Raw genomic sequence first — 16,852 nt, 5'->3', positions numbered from 1 at the left:
TTGTGTAAGGAGGTGATGTCCAGCGGGCAGAGCTCTGGGAGGGGGATGACTGCAGCAGACCTCCTCACTCCTGCAGTGGCCGGTACCCGCTGTGTAACATGTGATGATGAAGAGCTGGCTACCTGGAGCAGGCACGCTTCTGCAGGCTGCCAGCTGCTCTGCTGTCCCACATGGGGACAGGGAGGGGTGGGACGCTGGGAGGGCATCTTGGGCTTCCGTAACGCTATGTCTTGTTCCTCGGCTAGGAGAGCCCCCCTTTCTGATGAAGAGTCTAAAACGAGCAGCTCCCAGCATTTGGGGTCCCAAGAGTTTTGTGTCAGCAGCAGCCTTTCCGAGGTGAGCTCCGTGCGTGCGTGTCTGGGTCCAAGAAGGCCTTTCCTGACGGAACAGGCCAAGAGAGCATCTACCCTAATGGGTCCCACAGGCTCCTTCTTGAGAGGGGTGCACCTAGATGCAGTAAAGCAAAGCAACGCTCTAATTCTGCAAGAGCCATTTGCCACTTTCTGCCTCTGTGTCCTGGGGGGGCTACAGAGAAGGTCCTGCCTGCTTCAGGAGGGCCGCTTGCACAGCTCTCGGGAACACTTTCTCCCTTCTTGCTGCAGGTGGAGCTCACAGCAGTCAGCGGTGGTGGCAGCAGTGCCCAGGGGCTGGATGGTGATGGCAAGGTGGAGGAAAAGCTTGGGCCCAAACTGGAAGAGCAGCCACCTGATCCCAACCCAAACCCGGAGTGTGCAGGAAAGACTGTGAAAGATGATGCCCTGGGCCCTGCGACAAGCCAGGGGGATGGCAGGGTGCAGGAACCTGCAGTCCCCAGAGCTGCTGAGCAGGAGAGCGGCAGTGCTGATGCTGCCTGGACACCTGCAGATCCTCACAGCAACAAGCAGGCTGATGCTCCTCCAGCCTGCTCCATGGCTCCAGAGAGCGAGCCTGCTGGGAAGGAGAAAACCACCCCAAGCCCTGGAGCACAAGGACCAGGCATGCTGGCAGAAGGGACATTGTCTGTAGTTGTCTCCAGCTGCAACACCTCTGCCTCCACTCCCGCTACTTTTACTTTGAACAGAGTGTGCTTTCCCACATCTCAGGCCCCTGCTATGCAAAAAATGCCCCTGTCCTTTCAGCCTGGGGCAGTTCTGAGCCCGAGCCAGTCACTGGTGTACATCCCACCACCCAGCTGCGGGCAGCCACTCAGCGTGGCTACACTTCCAGCCACCTTGGGGGTCTCCTCCACGCTCACCCTCCCTGTCCTGCCTTCCTACTTACACGAGCGTTGCCTGCCAGGCATTATCGCTTCCCCCGAGTTGCGCTCCTACCCCTACACCTTCTCCGTCACCAGACCCTTGGCTTCGGATGCCAAAGTGGTGTCTGTGGAGGTGAATCAGCTTAGCTGCCCTTCACCTTCAGGCGGAAGCAGTGCCCAGGCTGCTGCTACCGAGGGTGCTCCCCCGTCCACCGCTGGCCCTTCCCTCTCCTCCAGCCAGCCCCCGCCGGCAGCATCGAGCGGGAGTGCTGCTCCCTCTTCCGGTACTGGCGGGCACCCGGGCGGCCCTTCGCACCCCCCACCTTTTTAGCCGCACGCACCGGGGGCTGCCACTTCACTCTCTCCTCTGAAGTCTCCTCCACAGCTAGAGCGGGAGATGGTCTCCTCTCCGGAGTGCAGCGAGATGCCTCTTGATCTCTCCTCCAAGTCCAATCGTCAGAAGCTGCCTCCACCCAGTCAACGCAAAACACCTCCTATGCCCATCCTCACGCCCGTGCACACCAGCGGCAAAGCGCTTCTCACCACAGTCCTGTCCAAGTCCCAGCGGGCGGCCCAGACTACGGGCAGCAGCGTCACCTCGTGTCTCGGCACCACTCCTCCCTTAGTCATTTTCCCTGAGTTCCTGCGCAACGGTGAGCAGGGCTCCTGGGTGAAGAATACCACGCTCATCAGCGCCATTCCGGGCACCTACGTCGGCGTCGCCAACCCGGTGCCTGCCTCGCTGCTGCTCAGCAAGGACACCAGTGTGAGCTTCAGCCGGGACCCGCGCCACCTTCCCAAGCAGGAGCCTATTTCCATCATCGATCAGGGAGAGCCTCGCAGCGCTGGGGTTCCCTGCGGGAAGAAAGCCAACCAGGTCAGCACAGAAGGACAGCAGGATCCTGCCAGGAGACTTCTTCATGGCAGGGTTGCTCCAGGAGCTCCTTTGTGTCAGTCCAAGGACATCTCCACCTGGAATCCCGGCCAGGGAAGTGTGTACCCACGATGCCCTGTGAATGGAAAACCTTCTAATCCTCAGCTTCTGCCTCTTGGCTGGTCTCCTTATCATCAAACCCCCCTGCTTTCAATTGGCATCTCCACAGCAGGGCAGCTTACCCCAAACCAGAACAGCTCCTGCAAGCCAGCCGGTGCGGGTGAGCTCCCGACATTCCCGAGCGTGCAGCCCACAGAGTCCAGCACAGCCACCCAGAGCCTGCCAGAGGGGCTGCCCAGGCTCCCACCTCAGGAACGGGAAGCTGCAGCCAAGAGCAAGAGCTGCCGGGCCTTGCCCAAGCTCTATGAGGAGCCGGCCAATCCAGTCCCGTTGGATGCAGGTCCATCTCTTCAGACCAGCTCTTTGGATGTGAAAGGTGGGAAGGGGAAGCTGGACAACCCTCAGAAGAGTCAAGAGTGTGATCAACCAGAGGCTGCCTCCAGTAAGGAGGGCAATGTACAGACTGAGGCTCCCCAGGGGAGCTGTAACCTCAAACAGCTGGATGCAAAGCCTAAAAACCAAGTGTTAGCGGCATATTTGTCTCATGATCTGCCCGTGGCGGGGCAGCAGAGCCTGCGAATCATTTCAGAGGTGCCCACTGTGCCCACGGAGAGTCAGCGCAAGGAGCTGGGCTGCGAAGGCTCCCAGGAACCACCAGCTGCAGAGCCCCTCCAGTGCGTGCGTCAGGTGGATCTGTGCAGGGTCAAGAAGGAGCGAGTGGAGTGTGACGTGTCATTTACTTCTGTGACTTGCCTGCGAGCCGGGGCTGCTCCCCAGGCCTTTGCCGAAGTCAAGCTCAAAGGAGCAGGCCAAATCAAGCAAGAGGGCAGCGTGCGTTGCAAGTCCAAGCGGCAGCATGATGGGGATGCCAGGCAGGCCCACAAGAGACTGAAGTGCCAAGCCCAGGATGGCGAGGAGTCCCCAAGCAAATCGGGGAGCCGGAGCGTGCATGGCCGCAAGGTGGGTGGGACAGGCCGGGGCTGTTGGGTTATAGCAAAGGTTACCAGGTGAGGTTGGGGGTGAGGAGGGAGCCCTCACAGGGGAGAGCAGCCAAGGGCACAAGGCTTTCCACCCATGCTCTTTGGCACTGCCTGGCAGTGGATTAGTGTACCCGTGTCTGCAGTTTGTCTAGGGCAAAAATGGATCCGGGGGTGTCAAAAACACTGGAGGGCACCAGCATGATGAGTGAGGGACAGCGTTTTGTCCCTTCCCTTTTGCTGCTCCATCTCAGTCAGTCAGCAGCTCCAGCTTCAGTCTGTGTCCTCCATTCACAGTGGCGAAAACACCATGACAATCCACATGAACTCGGCAGGCGAGATGGCCGAAGCAGCCTGGGATCAGTGAAGGACCACAACAGCCTCAGGGTAAAGCGTAAGCGCAGGAGGCCAGCAAAGACAGAGTTCCCATCTCCGACGCACCGTGGGGACAGCCATGAGGAAGGTACTTGTGTGAATGGCCTTGTGTTCTTGCGGGGTCAGGCTGCAGCGGTTCCTCTCACCCTGGTGCCCGTGGGGCCAAAGGGCCGCTCCCCTGAAGCTGAACAGCCCCTGGAGTTAGTGGCTTCCCGTAGCGGGTTGGGATCCAAAATAGAGCTGGCAGCATGATGCCGGACTGCCCTTCCCAGGCCAGCAGACGTGCCTGCACAGATCTGTGGCATGTTTTCCTAAGGCTCAGTTTTCTCCACAGGTTACCTTGAGAAGAAGCCCAAGAACAACTTTCGGGATTTCATTCCGGTGGTGCTGAGCAGCCGGACGCGCAGTCAGTCGGGTGAGTTGGTGCGAAGGGGACCCAGGTGGGAGTCCTGGGTGGACTGTGAGCGTTTCCCTGTTCAGTTGGCCTTGCCCCTGTCTTCTGTCCTGCCTTGCAAGGTTTTTCTTGTAGATACTCTTGGCTTTTTTGTCAGCTAGAAATCCTGCTTTCTTGCAGGAAGCATCGCTGGCTCTTCTGCTATTGTGTCGGGAGAGTGTGATGTGGCCGGTCAGGAGATTTTACCATTGCTGGAGGAGGATCAGGAAGAAGAGGAGGAGGAAGAGGAGGAGGAGGAGACATCCTTGAAACGTCGCAAGCTGCGAAAGTCCCACAGGACATCACGCTATCACAGTCGCAGGGCCAGGGACAGGTCTCTGTCTGAGAGGAGCAGCTGTTACACGAGGAGGACCCGGGAGCTGCCCTGGAGAGTGGAATCGCCTAGGCAGCTGTGGGAGCCCAACGAGGAAGAGGAAGATGACAGCCACATCAAAAGGAAGAAAAGGAGACGACAGAAAAGTCGGAAATACCAGACAGGGGAATATTTGACTGAGCGAGAGGAGGAGCGAGTGGGCTACCCCCACAGGAGGCGAAAATCCAAAGCAGGTACAATCTGGGAAGGAGTTTCTGGTACCAGGCTGGGGATCGACATGGGTTTTTTTGTTTTGTTTTGTTGCACTGCAGTGATGAGCTGCTTTAAAAGCTTTGCTCTAGAACACAGAGCCCCTGCACGTTGGCAGAAGGAATTGGATATCAGAGAAGGAGCATCTCCAGTCCTTGTATATTGCCCTGGGTTAGTTGTGAAAGTGTCGCAATGCTGTAAAAAAAGACAAAGACGGTGTTACAGACAGCCCAGCAGAAATCTCCGGCTGGCGATTGCTTCCAAAACAGCAAGCAGGCTAGTGATTCTTGCTGCGTGCTGCCTTCTTGACAAGTATCATCGCTAAAATTTTGCTTAATTACAGCCAGAGAGTTGTGCATGAGCTTAAAAACAAATACCATGTTCTGTGTGCTGGGAAGTCAGAACTGCCACCCCAGACCATATCTCGTGGGTGCACTCCACTTTGTTCAGAGCAAGGAGATGTCTCCTGTTCCTTGCCTAAGTACATCCAGCTTGCTGCATCGTGCCAGGGTCTGTCGGGCCGCAGTTTGCTCCTGACCATGGCAAGCGCAGAGGCTATGCAGGGCCAGCACTTGAGTGCAGCCGCTTCCCGGACTTCAGCCACCTGGGATTCCCCAGCATCCCAAACAGCAAAACTAGGGCTGTCCCTACCCAAGGCCTTCTATAGCTCGTTTATGGGTCTGTTGTCCATGAATTTGCCTAAATCCTTTCTGGTCCTGCTGATAACATTCGCCTCCACCACCTCCAGTGGCAGTGAAGCCCTGAAGTTCCCTCCGTGCTGTGCAAAGTCCTTTCTTCTGTCTGTTTTTTAACTGATGTCTTACTCATTTCATCGAGTGTCCCCAAGTCTTGTGCTGTAGGATTGGGTGAACAAGATTTCTCCACTCAGTTGATCCACCCTTTTATGATTTTTGCAAATTTTGGTCACATTGTCTCTACCTTCTCGTCTCCAGACCAAGGAGTCCCAGCCTCTTTTGTAGGGCAGCGTCTCCACCCCTCAGTTGTTTTCGTTGCCTTTCTCCACTCCCACTCCATTCTTCCTGAGATGTGGAGGCCAGAACAGCACCACAGTACTTGAGACATGCTTGCTTTGAGATTTTATTTGTGATTCTACCTTGGTATCTTGGCCAAACTCATTTTTCTGTGCAAGATCCCCTGCTTCCTAGCAATATCAAGACATAAGTGGAAGTTATGTGTGGTGCTTGATGTGGAGGATCTAGGGGCTCAGCATAACATGGAAGCTGAATGTGCTGCTTCTGGAGATCTACAAAACCTGCCTTGGCACTGGAGGCAGCAGTGTCCCTGACAGACGTAACTTTTTGTTCCTGGAGTTTATCTTCTTGATCCCCTGAACTAACCCACTGGGGCACCTCCTAGTTCTTCACCTAGAAATGAAGCGAAGTCTTTTTTCCCCAACAAAAGTGCCCAAAGCTGTGGAGAGAGCCAGGCTTGAGAGGCTCAGACTCTGCAAAGCTGTGTACAGATGCCTCCTCTGTCCTTTGGTCTGCACAGGGCTCTTCCTTCATAACCTGTTTTGTTCCAGCACTGATCATCGGTGCAGAGGGAGGTGTATGGCATCGTACAAGTCTGGGCAGTTCTTTGTTCACAGGGCTTTACTTTCTCTTGCCATATTTTGTTTTCCTGTTGCTGTTGTGCCCTTTCTACGGGATGTTGCTGTTTCAGGGAAGATGAGCGCCTGTCCTTGTGCCACGTGCAAGGGTCTGTAATGAGCAACCCTGCAGCTCTGTATAAAGTAAGGAAGAAAAGACTGGATTTCCCTTGAGGCATCCTGGTACTTCCTACCTGCACGCATATTAATTGAAACTTTAATGTGATACTTAAGGGGAAGATGTGAGAGGGCAAGGCAGGGTCTGGTTTTGTAGGGAGCAAAGCAATGACTGTTCACGGACAGCTTAAAGGGGATACCGCCTGCATTTTCTGTCTCTCCAAGGGCTATCCCATGTGAGTCCCGCTCAGCCTCGCAGGTAGCGGAGCACATCATATGGCAGCATGCCATTACCAAACTACTGGGAAGCATGCTGACAAGCTGGATTGTTCCATACTGGGTTCCCTGTCAGACCTAAGGAAAAGCCATAGTCAGTTGTGTGCAAGCCCCAGCTCTCAGTAAGCTTGGCCTTTTCAGACCAGGATGGATGCCTGTCGTCGGGTGTCTTGTGTCTAGGAGATAATCTTTAGATTCACTCAGCTTGTACTTACTGCAGTGCTTCTGCCGTGGGTCGGGGTTTCTGGATGTGCAGCTGTCAAAGATTGGCAATTTGTTTTGCCTGGTGACAGAGATCTGGGTTGCTGGCTGTCGGTGCTCTACCTACAGAAGCTCCTCATTCCCATTTCTCCTTTAGATTTTAGGTACCGGAAGCAGAAGGAGTCTGTGAAGGCCAAAGGCACAGAGCTACGACTGAGGAGCAGGCTTTCCCCATCTCCCCGAAAATCTCAAGGACGCCCAGACTTTCAGAATGGCTTCTTCCTGGAGCACTCTGACAGCTCTCCTGTCCAAGAAGAGCTGGAGAAACCATCAGGAAAACGCAAATGTAAAACCAAACACCTGGCAGGGATCTGTGATGAGGGGAAGGTATGGCTTAGACTGATGAGGGGAACACACATGGGGGGAAGAGAGAGAAGGAGACCCCTGTTAGTAAGACATGGCCACATGTGCCAAGGAGTTGTATTCCTTTCTTTCCCAGGGGAAAGGCTGCTGGAACCAGCCCAAAACGTGCTCTCTGAAGAAGCCCCAGGACTTGTGGACACTTTGTAAGTCCCGTCGGGTCAGCCCAGGAAGTTCCCCTGAATTGCCCATAGCCCAGAACATTCCTCCTGGAGCTCGGCGGCTGATTGTGAACAAAAATGCAGGGGAGACCCTTCTGCAGCGAGCAGCTCGCCTGGGCTACAAGGTGAGTTTTGGTGCCCTTTTCTGCTTTGTGTCCTGTGCTGCCTTGTCTGGGTTTGTGCATAACCAGGCCTGCGATGCTCTCGTTCCTGTAGGACGTAGTGCTGTATTGCCTGCAGAAAAAGAGCAGTGACGTGAACCATCGTGACAATGCTGGCTACACAGCTCTGCACGAAGCCTGTGCGCGAGGCTGGATCGACATCCTCCACATTCTGCTAGAGCACGGTGCCAACGTGAACTGCAGTGCGCAGGATGGCACAAGGCAAGCCAGTGAGAGGGGAACACCTGGGGAAGCATTGAGAAGTGTGGGAGCAGAGAGCAGGGCGTGTTTTTCAGGAAGAGCTGTCAGTCATCGCTTGATTTGTTTTAACCCAGAACAGAGCATTTGCTTTGCGAACTCTTCCAGTCTCTTCTCTTTCTGCCAATGTTTCTGTCCTTGCAGGCCTGTCCACGACGCAGTAGCAAATGACAACCTGGAAACCATGTGGCTTCTACTCTCCTATGGTGCTGATCCCACTCTGGCCACTTACTCTGGGCAGACAGCTGTGAAGCTTGCCACCAGTGAAGTGATGAAGCGCTTCCTCTGTGGTAGGTGCCAAGCCTGAGGGTGGGAGTGCTTCCAGCCTTCCTGTCTGGCAGCATACGGGACCAAATCTGGGTGTCAAAGGGTTTAGAAGTGCTTGAGCAGCAGGTGACTGAGTAATTTTAGCTCTGTCCTGTCATGCGTGTGTGTTTTTACCACCCAAACTTTTATTATAGGATTGTATACTGTTTCCCAAATAAGATACAAGTCACTTTTCAGTCTTTAATGTGCAAGGAGATGGCAATGCTGTGTTCACACAACGAAAGACAGTGCTGTGCATGAGGCTTGAGACACTGTTCCACAGTTCCTGGTTCTACTGCATAACCTAGCTGAACATATTTTTGCTGCCAAGTAATGATGCCTTCCACTCAAAACCAGCTCTGCCTAAATGCTGCCTGCCTGCTGTTGTTAGGAAGGACCATTTTGGGTCTATATGGCCAAGAGTGAAATGTGCCCGCTTTCCGCGCTGTTTATGTAGAAGCAAGGTGAGTGTTGTGGCTTCTACACAACAGCAAGGAAGAGACAGCTAGACTAGCAGTGGTTCCCAGGTAGATACAACGCAGAAAATCTCTAGTGTTGAAAAAATCATGTTTGTGAGCTGTCTGTCTGAGCTCCTCCAGGCTTAACTACACATGCAGGTGTTGGAGATGTAGTTTTGAACTCAAGACAACTGTAAGAACCTTTCTTTCCAACCCACTTAGTGTTGTCAGTTGTTTTCCCTTTTCAGCTTCTATTTCATGTTCTCAGGCCCGGGGTCACCTTGTCCTCTCCTGAGTGAGGGTACCCTTCTTGCAAGTTATGGTTCAGCTTTTGCCTAACTGCAAAGTGGGGAAAAGCAGCAGTGGTGAATTGGCTCCCCTAGGATCAATAGATATGCATGCCAGGATCATGCTTTGACCAGTAGCTAAGCAGTAACCCTCTCAATTCTTTCTCTTTAGATTACCTTTCGGATCTCCAGGGGCGCACTGATGGAGATCCTCGGACAGCATGGGACTTCTACAGCAGCTCTGTACTAGGTGAGTTCAGCCTATGCCACTTCATTTACAGCAGCAGAGCAGAGAGAACTCAGGTCTGTCCGTGACCCTCCCAACTCGCGTCTTAGACATCTTGCCGTAATGTTACGTGCTGGGAGTTGCTCCTGAAAGGGACTTTTTAATTTGGGAAGCTGCATGTGTGGATCCCTCCAAGCAAGCTGGATAGAGCATGCAAAGACTAGACTCCAAGTGCTGCTGGTGATTCCTGAGGGTCTTTGGGTATCGGTCCGAGAGCATGTTATTCTTGTAGCAGCTCTTGTTACTCCCCTGCTAACCAGTCATCAAGATAAAACCAAGGAAAGCAGAGGACATACTTATTTCTTCAAGATGTAGAAGTCTTGAGCATCCGGGTTTCCAGAGATGCCCATCCCTCCCATCTGCTTTGGAGGGGAGGCGTTCATCCTGGGGAGGTCCTCTTACAAGGCCAGGCATTTCCCAGTGAAGGCATTACTTGTACCTTTTACTGTCACTTCCTGAAAATTGTGATTACCAGCTTAGTTTTCTTGAAATGATACAGGCACAAGGTCCACAAATTGTTCACTGTGTTGCTCCAGTTCCCCTAGGGTCCATGAATGAAGATGTTCTGGATCCAGCTGCAGGCCTGTGGCAGACTGCAGAGTCCCTCCCAACCACTTCTGAGAGAGCAGATCAGCGCTCTCAGGCCCTTCATAAAACTTGGGTTATTTATGCTGGCAAGCTAAAAGGCTGTTGACTTTAATTGCTCACTTCCATCATTTCCGACATCCTTCTAGAAATGAAAAAAAACAGATACATGTGGAAGGGTGCACTTAGTAGAGGACTTATCCTTGGAGGACCCTGATGTCTCTTCATTTCAGAACAGAAGAAATTCTGTACTCCTAAGAACGCTTTGTTCGTAGGCTTTTGCACCTCAGGCATGCCAAGGAAACTGTTCAAACCACAGCCTCCTTCCTCTGAATTTCTCACTCTTGAAGCTATCACAATCCTTTAAGAAGAAGCCTCTTTACCAAAATAGCTATTCTTTGACTGTAATATTTTTAAAGTAAAGATATCACCCCTTTTGATTTATCACTGATTCCTGCTTGGATTTCTCTGATAAACATGGAAGGAAAGTTGTGTGCTGTTTTGTGGGTAGGAGAGCTTGGCTCTCTTTGGTTACTACAGCATGCTGAGCTCTTGGCTACCCAGAGAGCTTATGTGCTTGAGTTCTAATGTCTGTTTATGTCCTGTTCATCAGTGTCCTTTCCTCTTGAAGACCCTGGCATGGGATTGTAAACTGCCAATTCTCGTACCCTCTAGGAGACCCACTGCCACATGCAAGTAATTTAGAAATGTGCCATCTTGTTTTTCATATACCCTAATGCCTGAAATGAAACGGGTGGATCTTGGAAAAGCAAGCCGATCAAGTTTTGTTCAAATTTGCTGCTTGTTTCAGTTCTTTCATTTCCCTATCCCTCAGTTTGTCTTGAAAAATCTCGTCTTGCATCATGTCTTCCTACATTTCTGTCCTCCACCCCTGTAGGCAAAAAGAAAGGGATTTTTTTTTTTTCAGTAAGCAAACCATCACCGACTCTTTTGGTGTTTCCTGGGGGGATGGAGATGGAGATGGGGATGCTGTCAGTCATGGAAGCTCACTGCTCACAAAGGCCTTGCTCAGACACTTGGCTAATGCTCTCCACAGGGGCTGCTAGGGACTGCACTTCTTTTCCTTCCCCTGGACCTTAGTTGAGCTTTTCAGAGTATTTCTTCATTTGAAGGTGTAAAAAGACTACCTTCTCTGTTAAACACATCCTATCTCTTCCAGCGGGACTTCACACTAAATCCTGGCCACTGTGGATGTGTCTCTGCTGGGTCTCTCTCATTCACGTGGTGCCATCTGTCAGGTTTTGTCTCCCTTCTCTCCTGCGCTACCTGAAGTTGGTTAACAAGCCAGGCAATTCCGCATTGATCTGCCTGTACTCTTCCCTAGAAACCTCATTTCATCCTTGCTGCAGTGGAAAGATCCTTCCAGTGGTGTTTGGGCTGGTGATTGCATCTTGGGTGCTTCAGGCTTGGGGCCTCTGCACAGCACTTGGCGATTCCTCCCAGACCTGAGAGTGCTGATCCCTGGAGAAATGTCAGCTACACAAAACATTCTGAAACCCCATGGCTTTGGTGTTGCCTGTGGGATATTTCTGTCTCTGGCTCAGAGCGGGGACGGCAGAGATCCCAAGCTGAAGCACCACCGCGCTGCTGTCTGAGGGTCAGTCCTGCTGCCCCTCCTTTTGCCCCTCTGCACGGAGTGTTCCGAGTGCTGCCCTCAAGGTTGCCTTTGGGAGGCCGTGTGGCAAGCTGCGGCAAGGAGCTAACCCAGCGGGGAAGTAACGCTTTACCCTGCCAGGTCTGTTTCCAGCGGGCGCGGAAAGGGACCTTCCCTTTCACCCACGCCTAGGTCAGCTCACAGCAGTGAAGCAGCAGGGTTAGACCATTGTCACACGTGCTTTGCCAGACACAACTGCAGGACACGGCGTGCATCAGCAAGCAAGAGCAAGATGCCCAAACCTGAGACAAGGGGCTGGTTGCTTTAGGGTGGTGTTTACTGAGTGTTTTGAAATGGGCCCTTTTGGCGTGGTTACCTTCAGCAGTCAGCTTGGGTCACCAAGAGCAGACATTCCTCAGGGCTGGGAAGTACCTGGTTCTGCTCTAGGGTAATTGAGCTGTGCCCAGCATCACAGGCATCAAACCAGCTCAGCAGAAAACAGTTCTCCTTCAGTGGTTCCATCCTTCAAAATTTGCCTTTTTCATCAGATCCACCAGCTGAAGCAGAAAGCATTGCACGTCCCTCAGGATGGAGGAGAAATCCCAGGCCCCTGCTTGATCTGGTTCTATGCTTTGAGGCAGGAATGTTGTCCACGTTTTCCTTTAGGTCTGCAAATCTCTGGGGGCCAAAAGATAATGAGGGAAGCCAGGGTGTGGGATCTCTGAGGTCTGAGTATGGTAAAGTCATCAGCAGCTTGCACTTCGTGCTACTGTAGTTCCAGATGCCAAGTCCCACTCCAGGGTTTTGTTCTGCACCTGGGACTAGCATTGTTGTGCCTGATTGTCTCCCTGTTACTCTGCGGTGGTACAGGATGTTCCTGTTCTTGTTGCAGTCTTCACGGACAGGACTGAGTGAGAAGAGTTTTCAGGATCGATGTTGGACCATATTGTTGCCACATTAAATGCATTTCATTCTTTTTTTCTGTGTTTCTTAAGAAATTTGATTTTTTTCAGTGATGGCATCTGAGCTTTGCCTAGCAGTGATATCAGACCAATATTCATGTCACTTATTTTTGTCTTATTCTACAATAAGTTTTGAAGATTTAAGCATCCTGCTTTTCTGTTTCTTAGGGATTTTTTCTCCCTTGGTAGGACTAAGAAATGATTTCATTTTTTTCCTGAGACCCTGTTTAAGCCTATGTCTCCTGTCATCTGCTGTTGTTTCTCTATTAAAATAACATTCTTGCTGGGTGCTGCATTTGTTCGTAGAGCAGTATGGTGCGTGGAGCTTTCTCATGCAGCACACCATAAGATTTTTTTGCAGCCTTTTCTCTCGTGCGTGGTGTTGAACTTTTGCATGATTGGTTTATTTGCTCACCAGCACATTTTGTCTGACTTCTCTCTGTAGAATCTAAACTCTATTTTCTGGAAGTTTCTGGAGTTACCCTGTGTTATCTCAGCAGGACAAAACCACTCTGCAAATGCCCGACTATTCATACCTCTTAATAATAAAATCCAGGCAGCAAGCTATTTTTCAACAGATGCTTTTCAGATTGATGAATAGTAAATTTAACTGTCTTTACATGGTTTATGGATCAAGTGTGCCATTCTCCATGTCCTGTGGAAGCAAATCCTGCTGAAGCCCAGATACCTCCTGGAATAGCCAGCTTTATGCCAGAAACCTGTGGGGCTGGTTCTCTGAAGTCATGCTTATTGTTGTTTGGTTGTATTAGTCTCTAGATCTGCCGCATGGTTTGGTGGCACAGCCTTGCAGTCCTTACTTAGACACAGTTGCTGACACGCACCTCTGGATAACCTGCTGGCAGTTGTCAAGAGTGGGATCTGGGTGGAGACGCTCAGTGCAGTGCCTTCCTTTATAGGGTCTCTGCAGACAAAGCATCTCGTACATCCACCTCCGTCCTCTGGCACAGGTTTTTCCAGGCTGAGGACAGTTGTGCTGGCAAAGGAGAGGGGGCTGAGGCCATTCCAGGGAGAGTCAGGGGGTCAGCATGTGGTTGACCCAAGAAAAGACTGCCAAAGTGGCTTATTTTGCGAGCAGGCAGTGCTTGGTCTCATATGCAAGATCAGTGTAAGCCTGAAGGTTGCTGCTATGACATAAAATGTTCTTTAACCTTATCTAGTTGAAGATGTCCCTGCTCATTGCAGGGGGGTTGGACTAGATGACCTTTAAAGGTCCCTTCCCACCCAAACTATTCTATGATTCTTTCTACCTAACCCGGTCACTGAGTGGAGTCTTGCTGTGCAGAGCAGCCAGCGCTCACTCGGAGTTTCTGAGACGAGGGGCTGGAAGGAGAGCAGGAGGAGCCCCTGGGACTTGCCTCTTATGTGAGATTGGGGTGGTAGCTGGTCCAGCTGGGCAGAACTGTTCCTGAGGGAGTGATGAGTACTGGCCGGTGTGAAACTGTGAGCAATGCCAATGTCTGTTTTCTTGCAGAGGGAAAAGATAGCATTGGATGTGACCTTCTGCTCAACCCTCCAGGAAGTTCAGACCAGGAGGAAGAGGAGCAAGAAGCAGACAACTTCATGTTTGAGTTCTCAGACAAGCCACTGCTTCCCAGCTATAACCTCCAAGTGTCAGTCTCTCGGGGGTAAGTATCTTCTCCTGGAGCAGAGAGCATTTGGGTGACGTTAATGCTGGGGTGGAGGGGGAGCTCACAGAACAGAGCCCTTGAGCTCGTGAGGATAGCAGCATTACAAGAAAGCCTTAGGCTGTCTTCCAGGTAAGGGATAACATGAGATATGTGTATATATATGGAAAATTCATGCCTACCTGAGAAACTTTGAGAGCCCAAGCTGACTGCGTGCTAAGGAGACAGGCCATATAGAGTTGCACTTGTGCTCCATAGATCTCAAAGCACTCCTCCAAAGGAGGATATACCTTTATCCCTGTTCTGCAGGTGGAGACATGGACGAATGGAGCTATTGCACATTCCTCAGGAGGAGCAAATTGCTGCTGATGTGGCAGTAACCCTCTTGTGGCACATTCCGTGTCATGAGCCATCTCATAATGAAGCACTGCATAGACTCTTTTTTAGAAAAATATTAAGGTAGATACCACACTTTGTAAGCCCCAAGTCAGAGAAGCAAGTGGAAGGTGTAGGGTAAGATGGAATTTGTTCGACTAATTCTCAGAGGTCCACCTCTGAGGTGGTCACCTTGGCCTCATGGTGCAGTCAGCAAAGACTTGACAGCAGGGTTTATCCAAACGAGGGCAGGAGTGAACGTCGGGCTGAGATGACTCGCTGGGTGTGACTGACCAGCTCTCCAGTGACTGTGGAGGAACCTGGAGGGGGACACTCACTTGGATGGGCGTTCCCGTCATGTAGACATGCTTAGAGAAGTTGTCCCAGCCTGGGATTCATGAAGTCCTTCAGTCCCTGTTTCCTTGGTCTTGTCCCCTGGAGTTAATGAAAAGAGGAGGAAGACTGAGGGACTATAGGTGAGGGAGACCTATACATGGGGTAACCAAGGAAAAAGGGAAAAGAGAAAAAAGGAAAAAGGGAAAGACCCCTTGGGTGTAAGAAAGGACAGTTTTAAGAAAGAATTTAGTTTTAAAACAAAACTGAGAAGCAGCACAGGTAAAGCCAAAAAGATGGTTGTTTTTGTGTCAGCTGCCTGGTACCTGCTGGTGGTCACAGCCCCGGCAGCAGGTCAGTCGTTGCAACTCCTTGAGGTTAAGAGCAGCTTGTCTATCTTGGGTGGTTATTTTCCTTCAAATTAGGATTAGAGATACTGGGTTGAAGGCAGGGCCTTGCAGGAGCACAGTCAGTGTCTGGAGACATGCAGTGCTCAGGGTCCCGCTCCTCGTGTTCCTGCAGAGCTCTGGCTGTGCAACGGCAGGGGAAGCGCCGCTGCATCGTTTGGGACAGACCTGTCCGTCCTCAGCAGAAGGGTGTAGTCGCCCGTCTCCCCATGCAATCCCACTGCATGGCCAGACGTGTTCTGCTGCTGTGTGCTGTCCCTGTGCCTGTCAGGAAGCCTCCCTCTCTCCTCTCTCCGATGTTGGTCCTAGCCCTGTTTCTCTCCAGCGACGGTCAGCAGTGGCTTGCATTGATGGGTCTGAGTAGATTGTTTCCCCTCTGTCAGGGGGAAGGCTAAACCAGCTCACAGCACTGGACCAGTCTTCCCTTCTCCACCTCCTGGGACACTGTGGCTATCCCGTTTGCATGGACTGCAGGGGGCAGAAAGGCGACTTGGATGAGGCAGCAACAAAAGCGCTACTTTTCAGTTTAGCAAATTTCTGTGCCTGCCGATTTCTGCCCATCCAGAGGGACACGTACAGCACCCAGCAGAAATGGCTGGGTGGGAAATGGAGCCCCTGGTGTGGCTTATCGCTGGGAGGGGATGCTGCTGGGACACCCTTGAAGGCATAACTTCCACACCGCTGTCCCTGTCTTGCTCTGAGTACTTTAAAAAGGTGTGACCTGCGAAGCAGTGGTCAAACCCAGGTGCGTCTCTGAGCCTAGGTCCTGTATGTGGGGTTTGCCCAGACCCTGCGGAGGAGGATCACATGGAGAATAGTGCCGGGCAGCGCCGTGTCGAGGGGAGGGCCAGTGTGCCGGCAGCAGGGAGGCGGCGGGGTGGGCACCATGCCTGCAGACCCCTCCACCCCTAACTCGCCACCCTCTTGCCTTCCTCTCAGGCCCTGCAACTGGTTCCTCTTCTCCGACGTGCTCAAGCGGCTGAAGCTGTCCTCCCGCATATTCCAGGCCCGCTTCCCACACTTTGAGATCGCCACGCTGCCCAAGGCCGAGTTCCAGCGCCAGGTAGCTCTCAGCCAGGTGCTGGCACAGGAGGAGGTGCAGGAGAGCCCCGAGCCGGCACAGGGCACTGCAGAGACAGTGGAGCTGGTGCACTACGAGCCCGAGCTACTGCAGCTGCTGGGTTCAGCGGTGGAGTACCAGGCCTGGAGCAGCTGACGGGGCCAGAGTGCTCCCTGCATCGTGAGGCAATAATAAGGACCAACGGGAAGCAGCCGTCTCAGTGCCAGCAGCACAGAGCCAAGTCTTTGGCCAGCCGGTCCTCCTCTCCTCAGTGACTCCTCCAGCTGGCGAGAGAGGACCCTTGACTCCAAGGACTTCCCAGGGTCCCTTCACAACGAGCAGCAGGTTGCAGCTGTAGGCCCCACACAGCAACAGCGGGCAATGAAGCCCCCTCCCTGGGGCTGCGTGAGCCGGAGCTCGTGGGGTGGTGGCGGCTCTGGCTCCACTGAAGTGAGGGGTGGTGGGTGCTACTGCCCCTCCCTGCCTGACCACGTGGAACTGCGCCTCTCTGTTTGCCCTCCCCTTCCCAACGTCTTCCATAGTATTTATTTAATTAGTATTTAATTTGTAATGTTTCCTTTGTTTTTGCTGAGTCTGTATCACTGTGATGGTGAGCTCTGGGTTAGGGGACGGAGGCTTCCTCTGGCCCCTCTCCAACGCTCCCTGAGGCCAGCACTCCCCCTGGAGCAGCCAGCCCCTGAGCCGTGGACCCAGGGGGCTGATGGCCTGA

At 52.5% G+C, this 16,852-nt stretch overlaps 1 protein-coding gene across 1 annotated transcript; it reads left to right on the top strand.

Moving 5' to 3' along the window:
• Positions 1-245: 245 nt before the first annotated feature.
• Positions 246-16,278, top strand: BCORL1 (BCL6 corepressor-like 1; the record flags this gene model as incomplete). Its single annotated transcript, XM_010283378.1, is given in 11 exon segments — positions 246-336; positions 603-3,191; positions 3,506-3,671; positions 3,918-3,998; positions 4,158-4,583; positions 6,960-7,189; positions 7,600-7,766; positions 7,947-8,092; positions 9,026-9,103; positions 13,794-13,947; positions 16,002-16,278. Coding segments are annotated over 11 exon segments (4,405 nt in total), but the record flags the coding sequence as incomplete, so codon positions are not given.
• Positions 16,279-16,852: the final 574 nt, after the last annotated feature.

Source organism: Phaethon lepturus, unplaced genomic scaffold (genome assembly GCF_000687285.1).
Source record: "Phaethon lepturus isolate BGI_N335 unplaced genomic scaffold, ASM68728v1 scaffold27763, whole genome shotgun sequence".
NCBI lineage: Eukaryota > Metazoa > Chordata > Aves > Phaethontiformes > Phaethontidae > Phaethon > Phaethon lepturus.
This window is presented reverse-complemented; position numbering and strand designations above follow the sequence as displayed.